A 17,468-nucleotide genomic window follows, 5' to 3' on the forward strand; every position below is an offset into this window, starting at 1 on the left:
TATAACAACATGCCTAGTGGTTAAATATGTATAACAACATGCCTAGTGGTTAATTATGTAATACAACATGCCTAGTGGTTAACAATGTATAACAACATGCCTAGTGGTTAAATATATATAACAACATGACTTGTGGTTAAACATGTATAACAACATGCCTAGTGGTTAATTATGTAATACAACATGCCTAGTGGTTAACAATGTATAACAACATGCCTAGTGGTTAACAATGTATAACAACATGCCTAGAGGTTAACAATGTATAACAACATGCCTAGTGGTTAACAATGTATAACAACATGCCCAGTGGTTAACAATGTATAACAACATGCCAAGTGGTTAACAATGTATAACAACATGCCCAGTGGTTAATTATGTAATACAACATACCTAGTGGTTAACAATGTATAACAACATGACTTGTGGTTAACAATGTATAACAACATGCCTAGTGGTTAACAATGTATAACAACATGACTTGCGGTTAGATATGTATAACAACATGCCAAGTGGTTAATAATGTGGAACAACATGCCTAGTGGTTAAATATGTATGACAACATGCCTAGTGGTTAATTATGTAATACAACATGCCTAGTGGTTAACGATGTGGAACAACATGCCAAGTGGTTAACAATGTATAACAACATGCGTAGTTGTTAATTTTTTATAACAACATGCCTAGTGGCTAACAATGTATAACAACATGCCTAGTGGTTAACTATGTAAAACAACATGCCTAGTGGTTGACAATGTATAACAACATGCCCAGTGGTTAACAATGTAAAACAACATGCCTAGTGGTTAACAATGTATAACAACATGCCCAGTGGTTAATTATGTAATACAACATACCTAGTGGTTAACAATGTATAACAACATGACTTGTGGTTAACAATGTATAACAACATGCCTAGTGGTTAACAATGTATAACAACATGACTTGCGGTTAGATATGTATAACAACATGCCAAGTGGTTAATAATGTGGAACAACATGCCTGGTGGTTAAATATGTATGACAACATGCCTAGTGGTTAATTATGTAATACAACATGCCTAGTGGTTAACGATGTGGAACAACATGCCAAGTGGTTAACAATGTATAACAACATGCGTAGTTGTTAATTTTTTATAACAACATGCCTAGTGGCTAACAATGTATAACAACATGCCTAGTGGTTAACTATGTAAAACAACATGCCTAGTGGTTGACAATGTATAACAACATGCCCAGTGGTTAACAATGTAAAACAACATGCCTAGTTGTTAACAATGTATAACAACATGCCCAGTGGTTAATTATGTAATACAACATACCTAGTGGTTAACAATGTATAACAACATGACTTGTGGTTAACAATGTATAACAACATGCCTAGTGGTTAACAATGTATAACAACATGACTTGCGGTTAGATATGTATAACAACATGCCAAGTGGTTAATAATGTGGAACAACGTGCCTAGTGGTTAAATATGTATGACAACATGCCTAGTGGTTAATTATGTAATACAACATGCCTAGTGGTTAACGATGTGGAACAACATGCCAAGTGGTTAACAATGTATAACAACATGCGTAGTTGTTAATTATTTATAACAACATGCCTAGTGGCTAACAATGTATAACAACATGCCTAGTGGTTAACTATGTAAAACAACATGCCTAGTGGTTAATAATTAGTGGTTAGCTATGATATATACCTTCACTAACCTTGTTCCTCTGATCCCGCCTATGTCAATGTGACACGCTGGCTATGAGAGAAATATTGTCAACCCAACTCACTGTATGCTCATTTGATACAACAACCCTTGGACTGTCTGAGTTATCTCCCATGTTACAGGCAGTTTGGCCAGTTTGACTACACCCAGCAGTACAACAAAGGTCAAGGCTACCCCAGTCCCCAGGCAGGGTACACTGGCTCCATCATGACCCCGGCAACTTCTTTCAATGAGACAACGTCTGACAATTTTGAAGATGAACCTCCACTGATGGAAGGTAATGTCGGATAATGACGTCCTTCTTATGAAGTAAGGGGTGAACAATATGTATATATACATCGGTTAAAAGTGTTACAATTTGTCAAGTATGATGAGTATGAAAACAGTTTTGCTAAATCCATTTGTATTAAGAAAAAAATAACAATGTTTTAAAGCATGCAAGTTGAAGACAATAAGGGTAAAATGTTGATGGTGAGAGGTTTTTTCATTGTTTTGTATTTGCAAAAGAAATGAGTGAGTGAGTGAGTTGGGTTTAATGCTGCTTTTAACAGTATTCCAGTTATATCGCGGCGTGTCAGCTTAATGTGGGAGGAAAGCCCGAAATGATGCAGGTCTCAGACGTTTACCACTTCGGCGAAACCCATGAGCACTGATATGGTGCTGACAAACCTAAAAACATAATTGGGGCGAACCGGGACTCGAAACCCACAATCATAGGTTTCTGGAGTGCCCAAGGGAGGCAACTCTGCACAGCGAATCGCGACACCTTAGACGACTCGGCCGCCCGTGCCCCCCGCTAAAGAAATGATGTTATATTTACAAGATGTGTATTAATGTTGTAAATATACATGCCATCCGAGCCTTCAGGTAAACAGTTCTCTGAAACATTTGAATATCATATATTTTCCGTAAAATGTGTTACGATAAAAAATGCTATTTGCCAATAAAATGACAAATAGATGTCGACAAATGTGGGCCCGCCTTACCATGCTTGCCTGTTTACACTGGAGGCTGTTGTTGGGCCACCAGTTATTGTGAGTTTTTGTCCCAACACTTTGTCCATCGTTCGTCCATCAGACCTGTAATACGGGCATTAAAATGTCTTCTCCTCCTAATCCAATGAAAATATTAATCATTATTAATTATTAATCATTCAGGCTTGACTTACTTTACTGAAATGAAATAAAATATTAATCAGACATGCAGACTGCAACAAATGGTTAGACATGTCATGATTTAATGTGTTTAGTTCCATTGAAAGTGTGCCGGGTTCTTATTACGAAGAAAACTTTATGGGGATTGTGTTTGTAATTTGTGTGGCTGGTCCTATTCAAGGGGTGTACGGATTCCATAGTTTTAGAGCCTGCTGCTGGTTGCCTTTGGTCGGCATGACTGGAAGTTTGTGAAAACTTAAAACACATCTGTGACGTCATTCTGTTGTTGGCGGGGGATATAGAAACGGGCTCCGTTCGTACATTCGTCTGTCACATTTCATTTCCGGAGCATAACTCAGAAACCGTTCAATATTTTTTCATGAATCTTTGCAGGTCTGTCAAGTACATGCTGAACTGGTGCCTTTTGCTATTTAGAATTTTTTAATTTTTTAATTTTTTACGTTTCTATGGCAACAAGATGGACTTAGGTTCTGTGAGGGTAGGGTTCGTTTCCGGAGCATAACTCAGAAACCGTTCTATATTTTTTAATGAAACTTTGCAGGTTTGTCAGGTACATGCTGAACTGGTGCCTTTTGCTATTTAGAAATTTTAAAAATGTTTATTTTTTACGTTACCATAGCAACAAGATGGACTTAGGTTCCAAACTCTTCTTTTTTTTACAATTTCCATGACAAGTTCCACCTCGTTTAAAAAAGGTTAGGGTTTGTTTAGATTTAATTATGTCATAAACTGTGCAACAGGGGCGGGGGATATAGCCACGTTAGTGGCAAACTCTTGTTTGTCAGGAATGGAGAGTTGTTTGTCAACTATACATTACCTTGAACCAACATTTGAATTAATTTCCACTTGGAATAGACAGAACTATTTACATTTTTTAACAAGTGAATAATTTCATTTTTTTTCTGAAAACATATTGCCAGTGGGGTTCGAACCTGCAATGTTTGAGTTGAGAATGTGTAATTGTCAACCTCAGCTACGGCGACACATGAAGGTGTGGTGTGAAATTAACTATTAAATATTTTCATATTTTTTCATAATTCTTATAAGCTCAAAATAATATGCACATATTTTGTGTTACGGCATGTTACCTACAACAATGTTCATATTTATAGCGATTAGATAAACCTTTTGACGAGAAAAAACAAATAAGGTAATATATGTATCTTTGTTCGGGGCTCTATACTTCCTGTTATTCCCGTCAGCATGTATTAACAATGTGCAAGCAATATTTCTTGCTTTGCACTGAACCAGACATGTCATATTGGCGGAGTATTTCATGCTTGCATTCCAGTTTCAGACAGTTGATTGGCAGCACTGGTTCCCTGTGGGAATGTAACCTGTTGCTTGTCACATGTACATAAGATACCATCTCACCCTGATGATTTCTGTTACAGAGCAACAATTTCCCCTCATGTCGAGCACAAGATGATGCTGGCATGGTTTCTGCAGACATTACCTTGAACGCTTTTTGGGTACATTCAGCTGCTGAGTAATTCCTTGTAGGAATCATGCAATGTGACTAGTATGTGACTTTTCATACGATCCCCTTTTTTTTTAGGGCAGTGGGGTAGCCTAGTGGTTAAAGTGTTCGCTCGTCACGCTGAAGACCCGGGTTCGATTCCCCACATGGGTACAATGTGTGAAGCCCATTTCTGATGTCCCCCACTGTGATATTGCTGGAATAATACTAAAAGCTGCGTAAACCTAAACTCACTCAGCCTTTTTTGTTGATATTAACCTGCCATGTGCAGATATTTGGGCATTACACAAAAGGGATATTTTCTTTACATGGGAGCTGAAATACTGTGTTTTCAAGTGTTGCCAGGTTACCTGTAGATTTAACCACACTGAATTGCAGGTGGAACTGAACAAGAAGCGTGAGGTGTCCAATGTTAAATTTAGCTGCACATTCAGTTCCAAATTCAATAAGCATGGTTAGATCTACAGGTAATGCCTATCAGAACAGGAAATACAATTTAATCGGTAAATCATCATGTCTAGTTATGTTTTATCGCAACTTTTTTATGGACCAAGTTTAATTATTAAGATCTGTTCATTTCCCTGAATTCTCTGAAGTGATACGATGTAATTTTTTTCTGAGGAAGACAAATACAATTTCATTGCAAATGAAGAGATTGTGTAAGTGCTGATGACATACTTCATTCCGATTCGCTTTATGGACGGGGTATATAAATTAGCATTGATTTTGAAGGCTTGTACAGGGTGGTCGCCTTATACATAGGGTCGCTTTATAGACGGTGATATACGGTAGCTCAACACTGAACACAGTGTGTTTATTTCCCAAACGTAAAAACACAAGGATGGGGGGATGGGGATGAAATTGTCTTCTTCTTTGAATTGAAAATCAAACTCAGATAAACTATTCATTCTGTAAAAACTGGAAACTACTGAAATTAAAGCGAAAAATGCGAGTGTCCCTAGCTTGCCTTAATATCGTGACACATTATCATCGACGGACTGGAGTTTGTTGTCACTTTAGGTTCACTGCTGGAAATAATGACATGAATCTCACACAAATGCCTACATTCAACCAGGTTATTTAGGGGAAAATCTGGTCAATGTTGCTTCACAGGCACAAGCAGGCTTCACAGCATCTTCATTCCAGACCACTTAGTCAAATATTTTAACATCTCCAACGATCTCATTTGAACATCTCCAACAATCTCAAGCACATGTAAATAATGAACAAACCCGGTTGGGGAAGTAAGTTTTATTACTGACATAAAAATGTACATAATAACTCACTTAGAAATAAACTGTGAAAACCTTTAGTTTAAGAGTTGGGTGGGTGGGTGGTCACATCCAGTGCAGCTGACAGAGTAGAGAGAATCATGCAAGAGCTAAACCAAAATAAACACTGCTCATGTAAGTATTGTGAAAATGTCCAGTACAGTCAACATGGTGGCGCATGGACCTAACTTTGTATACCTACATTCAAAAGATCAAAATCGTGTTAACAGAAATATTCTTTGGAGTGCTGGTCTTAGGACTGCATCATATTTTACGTCCCTCCATGAAACATTTTGTCAACCCACCCACCCCAAAAAAGAAATAGATAAACTGTGTTGCAACAAATGGTTTGCAAATCTCAAAGACAGATAAGTCACGTTAAATTCATGATTTGATTTGGTGATGCATTAATTATGATTCGCAGTATATTGTGAAACATTTGATACGGTAGGAAGTATACCGTATTCGACGTAATAAGCCACCCCGCTCTAATAAGCGCCCACGGCGATATTTGCTGATATATTGGCTGGTGAACAATCCCAATTAGCACCCCTTCCGATTGATCAATGTAGACAAGACTTATTTATTCGTTAATAATACGCACTCGTGTGTTATATGCACCCTTAATTATGGGCAAGTAAATTCGGGAAAATTTATCTGTCATGTATGATACGCACAGACTTTTCTTTTGTATCATTTCAGGCTGTCAGCATTAACTACGAAATTTACAATTTTTCAACTCTGTTATTGTCTCACCAAAATTATATTCTGATAAGAGACCCCTATTTCTTATTTTGAGAGCGCCCCGGACGCTTATTAAGTCGAATACGGTAAGTATCACAAGCCTTACCTATTTGTGTTAGGTCTTAAAGTCTCCATTAGGGTCATTTTTCCTATTAATGGAAGAAATATGACACTGTTAGCCTGAACTGCTAGTCCATGTACATGTACTCCTAAAAGTTTTCAGATTTGTTTTGTATATCACATTTCAGTTTTTAATGTTCTCTTTAATTCCCTTAAAACAAACTGAGCTGAATTATAGATAATTTGGATGTATTTTTGTAATGGCGTGCAAACTCTCAAGCGTTATGGATACTTTTGCAAGGTTTTATAAGGAGCGTGAACTCTTAATACATGAGGGGGCACTGGTGGCCCAGTCGTCTAAGGTGCCTGTGATCATGGGTTCAATTCCCGGTTCGCCCCGATTATGTTTCTAGGTTTGTCAGCACCATACCCGTGCTTATGGGTTTCACAGAAGTGGTAAATGTATGAGATCTGCATCACTTCGGGCTTTCCTCCCACATTAAGCTGACATGCCGTGATATGACTGGAATACTGTTAACAGTGGCGTTAAACCCAACCCACTCACTTTTAATGAAGAACAACCTCTTGTGGTTCAGTGGATAGAGCATCTGGCAGGAGAGGGGAAGGTCAGGGTTTGGGCAATCTTCAAACCAGAAGACGTTGAAAGATGGTTCTTGTTGTTACCCTGCCTGGTGCTTGGCAGTAAGAGGCTAAGACAAGGACTGGTTGGCTCCGAGTCAGTGTATTGTGTCTGAGTAGGGTATCCATGTTAAACGTTGGCATGGTATCTCAATCGGTTAGCACTGTAAAACAGGCATAGTCAAGACTATCACAAGCAGACAGATTGACAGTCCGACATTCCACTATATAAGTGCAATATTCTTGAACCCATTTTAAACCCCATTTCACCTCACCCCACCTTAACTGCTGAAACATAATGAAACAATAAAACAAAAAGATAGGCGACAGATTTTAAAAAAAAAAATTCCTCAACAGGCCTGAACATAAGGCTACTTTGACAGCTTGGTGTGTCAGAGACACCATGGTCGTTGCAGGTGGTGTGTGCGCGAGTGAAGATTGAAGCAGAATATTACCCAATTCAGGCAAAGCAAACCAGTGGTTGATAGTATGAACACTTATCCAACCTGTCAGGCCATTGCGCCATGCAATCAGTTTACTGTAAATAAACACTTTCTTGCAGTACAATTCGATAGTAAGGTCGTGATACAGTACAATATACACTACTCTATACAGTTAAAATACACAATACACATTACAATATACAGTACAATACGCAATACAATATACAGTATAATATACGGTACAATATGCAATACAATGAACAGTACAATATTTAGTACAATATACAATGCAATATCCAGTATAATATACAGTACAATATCCAATACAGTATACAGTATATTGTATACAATGCAATATGCAGTACAATATGCAGATGAAGTAACCATGAGCACATGTCACAGAAAACACCATGTCAACAAACCACACGTCAACACAAGTCAACACAAGTCAACACATGTCAACACAAGTCAACACAAGTCAACACATGTCAACACATGTCAACACAAGTCAACACATGTCAACAAATGTCAACACATGTCAACACAAGTCAACACAAGTCAACACATGTCAACACAAGTCAACACAAGTCAACACATGTCAACACATGTCAACACAAGTCAACACATGTCAACACAAGTCAACACAAGTCAACACATGTCAACACATGTCAATACATGTCAACACAAGTCAACACAAGTCAACACATGTCAACACAAGTCAACACAAGTCAACACATGTCAACACATGTCAACACAAGTCAACACATGTCAACAAATGTCAACACATGTCAACACATGTCAACACAAGTCAACACAAGTCAACACATGTCAACACATGTCAACACAAGTCAACACATGTCAACACATGTCAACACATGTCAACACAAGTCAACACATGTCAACACATGTCAACACAAGTCAACACATGTCAACACATGTCAACACAAGTCAACACATGCCAACACAAGTCAACACAAGTCAACACATGTCAACACATGTCAACACAAGTCAACACAAGTCAACACATGTCAACACATGTCAACACATGTCAACACAAGTCAACACATGTCAACACATGTCAACACATGTCAACACATGTCAACAAATGTCAACACATGTCAACACAAGTCAACACAAGTCAACACATGTCAACACAAGTCAACACAAGTCAACACATGTCAACACATGTCAACACAAGTCAACACATGTCAACACAAGTCAACACAAGTCAACACATGTCAACACATGTCAACACAAGTCAACACATGTCAACAAATGTCAACACATGTCAACACATGTCAACACATGTCAACACAAGTCAACACAAGTCAACACATGTCAACACATGTCAACACAAGTCAACACATGTCAACACATGTCAACACATGTCAACACAAGTCAACACAAGTCAACACATGTCAACACATGTCAACACAAGTCAACACAAGTCAACACATGTCAACACATGTCAACACATGCCAACACAAGTCAACACAAGTCAACACATGTCAACACATGTCAACACAAGTCAACACAAGTCAACACATGTCAACACATGTCAACACATGTCAACACAAGTCAACACATGTCAACACATGTCAACACATGTCAACACATGTCAACACAAGTCAACACATGTCAACACATGCCAACACAAGTCAACACAAGTCAACACATGTCAACACATGTCAACACAAGTCAACACATGTCAACACATGTCAACACAAGTCAACACATGTCAACACAAGTCAACACAAGTCAACACATGTCAACACAAGTCAACACAAGTCAACACATGTCAACACAAGTAACACATGTCAACACATGTCAACACAAGTCAACACAAGTCAACACATGTCAACACATGTCAACACAAGTCAACACAAGTCAACACATGTCAACACATGTCAACACAAGTCAACACATGCCAACACAAGTCAACACAAGTCAACACATGTCAACACATGTCAACACAAGTCAACACATGTCAACACAAGTCAACACATGTCAACACAAGTCAACACAAGTCAACACAAGTCAACACAAGTCAATGAGACACTAGTAAAACTTGATGAGCCAGTATCTTCGTTTTGTTGGATATTTGATCACAGCCAATGGTCTCCCTGTCAGTGTGAAAAGGAGAAGTCTGTGGTGACTGAGCACGTGGATCTGGTTATTGGTTACGTGCACAAACTCACAATCGTGATGCCTCCTGAGGTGTATTCTTTGTGTTTTTTTGGATTCCAATTTCATAATGAGAATTGTTTTTTGACAGCATGTTATGATGGATTTATCAGGAAAATAAGTGAAATAGGATTCATGTCTTCCACAGTTTGACAGTAATGTGTAAGTGGAGGCGCTGCCCCTGTTGTCTCCGTACACCAGGGTGTACAGTTTGTTGTGATATAAAACTTTCCAATACAAGATCTGCTTCTCTGTGTCTAGAGACATAAGTATTGGACCTACAGTCCTCTTTGTCAATACTTCTCTTCTCTTCTTGTTCATATCAATGCAACATATTTTTGACTTGCCAGAGCGGTCGTGAGTAAAAAAGAGTAGTGCTCTGTTACTGTCAATACTAATGTCATCAGTAGATCCTGGGATTGAGATCACGGTATGCACATCTCCTCCACTGACACATGAACGTTTTATGCCACTCATATCAGCCCAATAGAAAAATGAGGTGAGTATGTCGAGAAAAGCAGCCCTGCATTTACCAGTTGTGTGGAAACCTGATGGCTGAAACTTTTTCTTGCTTCGATCATATAGATATGCTCTATGACCATGACCATCTTGTGTGATAATATAAGTTGTCGCAAGTTCTTTCTGTGTGCAGTGGGGGGAAGTATTTATTGTTTTTGCCCGATGAATATGTCCTTGAAACGGAGGCATTGTCATTTGTTGAGATGTTTGCTGCTTTCCTCTCTGAAACACAGGGAACCATCATTTTAGAGACAAGTTGAGTTCACAGGACCTCGATGATAGCATGTATAGCATAATATATTCGTATAAAAAAAAATCACACTCGTCTATATACATATACTATAGACAAGGATTGACACCCGCCATCTTGGTCCTTATTCAAGATTTCCCACATCAAAGCTCGATATCTCATGAAATATGAATGTCACTTATTTTAACCTATTGGCAACTGCTTCACAAACCAGAGGCTACACAATCATGTTCATCTGTGGTCACCTTACCTCATATTTATTTAAAAAAACCCATCAAATATCAACTCTATGCTGCGCCACTGAGGTAAACAAGAAAAAGGTGTCCAGAAATTACGGAGGTGGGGTGGAATTGGGTGGGGTAGTTGTAAGGGTGGGGGTGGGATGGGGTAGTTGTGTGGGATAGGGTGGGGTAGTTGTGTGGGATGGGGTTGGGTAGTTGTGTAGGGTGGGATGGGGTAGTTGTGTGGCTGGGGTAGTTGTGTGGGATGGAATGGGGTGGGGTAGTTGTGTGGGTGTGGGTGGGGTTGTTGTCTGGGATGGGGTGGGTTAGTTGTGTGGGATGGGATGGGTTAGTTGTGTAGGATGGGGTGGGGTTGTTATGTGGAATGGGGTGGGGTAGTTTTGTGGGATGGGGTGGGGTTGTTGGGTGGGATGGGGTGGGTTAGTTGTGTGGGATGGGGTGGGGTAGTTGTGTGAGTGTGGGTGTGGTAGTTGTGTGGGTGTGGGTGGGATAGTTGTGTGGAATGGGGTGGGGTAGTTGTGTGGGTGGTGGTGGGTAGTTGTGTGGGATCGTTGTCATCAATTCAACCCTTCCCATATGAGACATATTTCAAAATTTTGGATACAAACATTTGTCCTATTTTGTTGTAGAGTTCAGAAATTTGGGGGTTAGATATTTGTAATCTGTGGGATGGGGTGGGGTTGTTGTGTGGGATGGGGTGGGGTAGTTATGTGGTATGGGGTGGGGTAGTTGTGTGGGTGTGGGTGGGGTGTTTGTGTGGGATGGGGTGGGGTTGTTATGTGGGATGGGGTGGGGTAGTTATGTGGAATGGGGTGGGGTAGTTATGTGGAATGGGATGGGGTAGTTGTGTGGGATGGGGTGGGGTTGTTGTGTGGGATGGGGTGGGGTAGTTGTGTGGGATGGGATGGGGTAGTTATGTGGGATGGGGTGGGGTAGTTGTGTAGGATGGGGTGGGGTAGTTGTGTGGGATGGGGTGGGGTAGTTATGTGGGTGTGGGTGGGTTAGTTGTGTGGGATGGGGTGGGTTAGTTGTGTGGAATGGGATGGGTTAGTTGTGTGGGATGGGGTGGGGTAGTTGTGTAGGATGGGGTGGGGTAGTTGTGTGGGATGGGGTGGGGTAGTTATGTGGGATGGGGTGGGGTAGTTGTGTGGGATGGGGTGGGGTAGTTATGTGGGTGTGGGTGGGTTAGTTGTGTGGGATGGGGTGGGTTAGTTGTGTGGGTGTGGTTGGGGTAGTTGTGTAGGTGTGGGTAGGTAGTTGTGTGGAATGGGGTGTGGTAGTTGTGTGGGTGTGGATGGGTAGTTGTGTGGGATCATTGTCATCAATTCAACCCTTCCCATATGAGACATATTTCAAAATTTTGGATACAAACATTTGTCCTATTTTGTTGTAGAGTTCAGAAATTTGTGGGTTAGATATTTGTTACCTCACATGTAAAATTATCAACTCCAAGTCATATTGTAAGGGGTGAGTTTGGCAGCTATCCCTTATATATATATATATATGCTTACAAACGTGCTGTAAAATACTGGTGTCAAATTGTGAATGTTTCTGAAAAACGGTATGTAAAAAAATAGTACAATATGTTGCTGTCATCTGCAAATAATGGAAAGATCAACAGGGTATCTAAGACTAAGCACTTGCTCTACTCCAATGGTTTTTGCTATAGTTGGGAACCCCAATCTGTCGGTAACGTTCTTACATTCATTTCAGAATTTACATTTCGGTTAAAGTCTAACAATGAACAAAACTGGCATGTCACCCTCCAAAACAGTTAAAAAACGTATAGTTATTCTTTGTATAAAATGTCATTTGATCTAGAAATGTATGTAAATGTACCAGTAATTAGTATCTCTGAGTTTAGAAACTGTCTTGCAAAACTAAGATGTAGTTCCCTTCAGTTAAGACTTGAAACTGTACGACACTGCCAACAACCAGGAAGTGAGATTGGTTGGTTGGTTGGTTTGTTGTTTAACACTGCATTCAGCAATATTCCAGTTATATGACGGCGGTCTGTAAATAATCGAGTCTGGACCAGACAATCCAGTGATTGATATCATGAGCATCGATCCACGCAATTGGGATCGATGACATGCATCAACCAAGTCAGCGAGCCTGACCACCCGATCCCGTTAGTCGCCTTTTACGACAAGCATAGTCACCTTTTACGGCAAGCATGGGTTGCTGAAGACCTATTCTACCCCGAAATCAGGAAGTGAGAGAGTATGTTTACTGTGTAACAGATTGTATATAGAAGATGAGTATAATTTTATCCTTGTTTGTGATATAGATCAATCCATCAGGAACTGTTATATATCAGCACAATTCTGTGTCAATCCTTCTCTAAATAAATTTAATATGCTGATGTCCAGTAACAATGAAGATAATTTTGAAGTAGCTTGCAATGTACCAGTATGTATATATAAGCCTACACAACTAAGAAGAGCTGTGATAGAACAGAATAACACTGTCTCTCTGTGATGTGGGCTGCTGGCCTAGACACCTTGTGAACAAAGCCAAATTCTACTGTTTGAATACTGTTCAATGTGGAGTTAAAATCCACACACTCACTGAAAGAGTAGAGCGAGCAGAAAATAGAAATTCAGTTGCTTTAAATTCTGATTTTCTTTCTTTCTTTTTTTTAATTAATTACCATCTCTCAGTACAGAAGTTGGTGATATGGAACAAAGGTCCTTAAAATGATTATGAAAAGATATATATATAGCTCTGTGATTTCCAAAACATATTTTTAAATCTTAAAACTTAGTTACTTAATGCTTACCATTAATCCTGATGTTGGTTTTGAGATGTTCTGCCCTGTTGTCGTGGTCCTGGGTTCTGAAGTGGCATGTCTCCTTATCCGTAGCAAAAGGATATAGTTTCTCAACTGCAAACTGTGTGTTAGGAAGCCCCCTTCCTCCAAGTGGTTGTCACCATCTGTTTTCAGCCCTCCAGTGTACTGTGTGTGGACCAAGTCCATAAAATATGGACAAAGTCCATTAGCTGGACACACTCCACAATACTGATTAAGATCAACAACGATCCTGGTGTTATTTCTCTGCGACATGCCCTCTGTCAGGATGTATGACCCGTTGATGTTGACCAGCAGTGTTATAATAGTTAGACAATGACAACTTGTCAGCCCCTTCATGACTGTACAGGAACCTGCTCCTGATTCCTGGCTGTTCATGAAGGTTGTGATAGAGTCAGCTGTACATACAGGAGACGTTTATCTATGACAGTAACCCAAGACATGCTCAGAATAGGAAACTGATAAATTATTGAAGTGAATATTACAAGGTAAAACATATCCCATTATCAACCAAATGGCCTTCTTTCTCTGTTTTGACGAAACACCTTTTTGCGAAACAGCTGGTATCATCACTTTTGTTGTTATGATTAATAAACCATGCTCAGTATATAGTCAGAATTGTACTCTGGTTTCAGCTGAGATTTTCTATTGAATTGGAAAGGGTTTTGTTGCTTTTGTTTAGTTAAAAATTAATATTGACACATTGAAGCATTAGACAAAAGCTTGGGGTCAGACTGCTTCTGATTTGGCATGTGATTGGATGACTCAGGTATGTTATCCTTTATGGCCCCGGACATGTTTTCGCCACTTACATCAGTCATTCGTTAGTCTCCCAGACCCTTGAGAATAATTTGGCAACTCTATATTAGCTCCGCTCTTGACATTTAGCATTGTTCTTGGCTCCATTTGGATTTTTAATTTATTTTGTAGATATATTTCTTATATAAGATTACTTTGTTTCTTTTTACTAGTCTGTTCATATTATTAGCAAAGTAGAAATACATTTATTCCACAATATTACCATAAATATCCTTTGCGTACAAAAATAATTGAACTAATGTCTCTAGAACACATTCAACAATCAAAGGTCTTGCTTTGTATCGGAAGATAAATTTGAAAAACACAAAAATCAAATTGCATAATTGCATATCAATTACCGGTATGTGAGATCCACAAATAAATTAGATATAAATGTATTGTACTCTGGGCCACAAGGCCTCCAATGCTGAAGTAAAGAATCTTGAAACTTTATTTTTTTAAGAAAAGAAAATAGCTTATTTTCAGTTTCATGACTTCAAGCATGTCAAAATTTTGACCTTCCATGATTTTGTCAAAATTCTTTTATAATAACAACTTCAAATTTCAAACACCAGAAAATAATCAATATACTTCACAGTCTGAATAGTTAACTTCAGTGAAGATTCCAGGGTAGAATAGGTCTTCAGCAACTCATACTTGCTGTAAAAGGCTACTATGCTTGCCGTAAAAGGCAACAAACGGGATTGGGTGGTCAGACTCGCTGACTTGGTTGTCATCCGTCCCAATTGCGTGGACTTGATTATTTACAGACCGCCATCATATAGCTGGAATATTGCTGAGTGCGGCATTAAACAACAAACCAACCAACCAATCTTCAGAAAAATTATAATGTCGACATTGTCGGGACAGTAATGGCCTCTGAGTACTGACAATATATCTCCTGCTGTCGTGTCTTAACAGAGTACCGACAATATATCTCCTGCTTTCGTGTCTTAACGGAGTACTGACAATATATCTCCTGCGGTTGTGTCTTAACGGAGTACTGACAATATATCTCCTGCGGTCATGTCTTAACGGAATACTGACAATATATCTCCTGCTTTCGTGTCTTAACGGAGTACTGACAATATATCTCCTGCTGTCGTGTCTTAACGGAGTACTGACAATATATCTCCTGCTGTTGTGTCTTAACGGAGTACTGACAATATATCTCCTGCTTTCGTGTCTTAACGGAGTACTGACAATCTATCTCCTGCGGTTGTGTCTTAACGGATTACTGTCAATATATCTCCTGCTTTCGTGTCTTAACGGATTACTGACAATATATCTCCTGCTGTCGTGTCTTAACGGAGTACTGACAATATATCTCCTGCTGTTGTGTCTTAACGGATTACTGTCAATATATCTCCTGCTTTCGTGTCTTAACGGATTACTGACAATATATCTCCTGCGGTCATGTCTTAACGGAGTACTGACAATCTATCTCCTGCCCTGCGGTCATGTCTTAACGGAGTACTGACAATATATCTCCTGCTGTCGTGTCTTAACAGAGTACCGACAATATATCTCCTGCTTTCGTGTCTTAACGGAGTACTGACAATCTATCTCCTGCGGTTGTGTCTTAACAGAGTACTGACAATATATCTCCTGCTTTCGTGTCTTAACGGAGTACTGACAATCTATCTCCTGCGGTCATGTCTTAACGGAGTATTGACAATATATCTCCTGCTGTCGTGTCTTAACGGAGTACTGACAATATATCTCCTGCTTTCGTGTCTTAACGGAGTACTGACAATCTATCTCCTGCGGTTGTGTCTTAACGGAGTACTGACAATATATCTCCTGCTGTTGTGTCTTAACGGAGTACTGACAATATATCTCCTGCGGTCGTGTCTTAACGGAGTACTGACAATATATCTCCTGCGGTCGTGTCTTAACAGAGTACCGACAATATATCTCCTGCTTTTGTGTCTTAACGGAGTACTGACAATCTATCTCCTGCGGTCATGTCTTAACGGAGTACTGACAATATATCTCCTGCTGTCGTGTCTTAACGGATTACTGACAATATATCTCCTGCGGTCATGTCTTAACGGAGTACTGACTATATATCTCCTGCTGTCGTGTCTTAACGGAGTACTGACAATATATCTCCTGCGGTCGTGTCTTAACGGAGTTGGAATCGTAGAGGGTAGATGACCAACACAACAGTACATGCTCTGCCTACCTAACACGATCTGTGATGTACGTTTGAAAAAAGATTAGAATAGTAGTTGTATATGATTCATAGTCTAAAAAAGGTTTTCTCGAGTGTTGAGCACTTTAAAAAAAACACATTGTATCCCTTCAGCGAATTCAGGTGGGCGAACAAGTATAACAAACTTTGTCAATAAAAATATGAAATTTGATGTAAAAATTGTATTTCCTGCTCTCCAAGGCATTGTTTTATATGCAGAGATTAAAATTACTGTGTGTATTTTCTCGAAAAATAAGATGGAAATAGCAATCAACTTTATTAACCAGATAGTATAATAATGGGGTTAAATTGCGTACTTCAGTTCAAATTTGTTGATTGGTGTTTCCAGTGTTACATGCTCGCGGTGATCAGCTGATAATGGTTTTGATATAGGGGAAAAACATTGTTTCAATGTAAAACATAAGATTATTAAAATTGTAAGTAAGTTTTAGGGGACATGCATTACCATGCACCATAACCGATAATCGGGGGCACGGGTGGCCCAGTCATCTAAGGCGCCATTACTCGCTGTGCAGAGTTGCGTCCCTTGGGCATGCCAGAAACCTATGATTGTGGGTTCGAATCCCGGTTCGCTCCGATTATGTTTCTAGGTTTGTCAGCACCATACCCATGCTCGTGGGTTTCACCGAAGTGGTAAACGTCTGAGACCTGCATCACTTCGGGCTTTCCTCCCACATAAAGCTGACACTCCGTGATATAACTGGTATACTGTTAAAAGCGGCGTTAAACCAACTCCCTCACTGTCATGTTTCTGTCGGGGGCGGTCGGGTAGCCTAGTTTAAAGCGTTCGCTCGTCACGCCGAAGAACCGGGTTCAATTCCCAACATGGGTACAATGTGTCAAGCCCATTTCTGGTGTCCCCCGCTGTGATATTGCTGGAATATTGCTAAAAGCGGCGTTAAACCAACTCA

The 17,468-nt window shown here is 39.6% G+C and overlaps 1 protein-coding gene across 1 annotated transcript in view; it reads left to right on the forward strand.

Annotated features, from left to right (window-relative positions):
- The window catches only part of LOC139449757 (protein YIPF5-like), a 182,391-nt gene that overhangs the window by 3,665 nt on the left and 161,258 nt on the right, over positions 1–17,468 (forward strand). The window contains exon 3 of the mRNA XM_071231285.1: positions 1,845–1,999. Within this exon, the coding sequence (XP_071087386.1) occupies positions 1,845–1,999 (155 nt within the window). The remainder of the gene's footprint in view (positions 1–1,844; positions 2,000–17,468) is intronic.

The sequence above is a fragment of the Haliotis cracherodii genome, unplaced genomic scaffold (genome assembly GCF_022045235.1).
Source record: "Haliotis cracherodii isolate W230 unplaced genomic scaffold, xgHalCrac1.p SCAF_8, whole genome shotgun sequence".
In the NCBI taxonomy this organism is placed as follows: Eukaryota; Metazoa; Mollusca; class Gastropoda; order Lepetellida; family Haliotidae; genus Haliotis; species Haliotis cracherodii.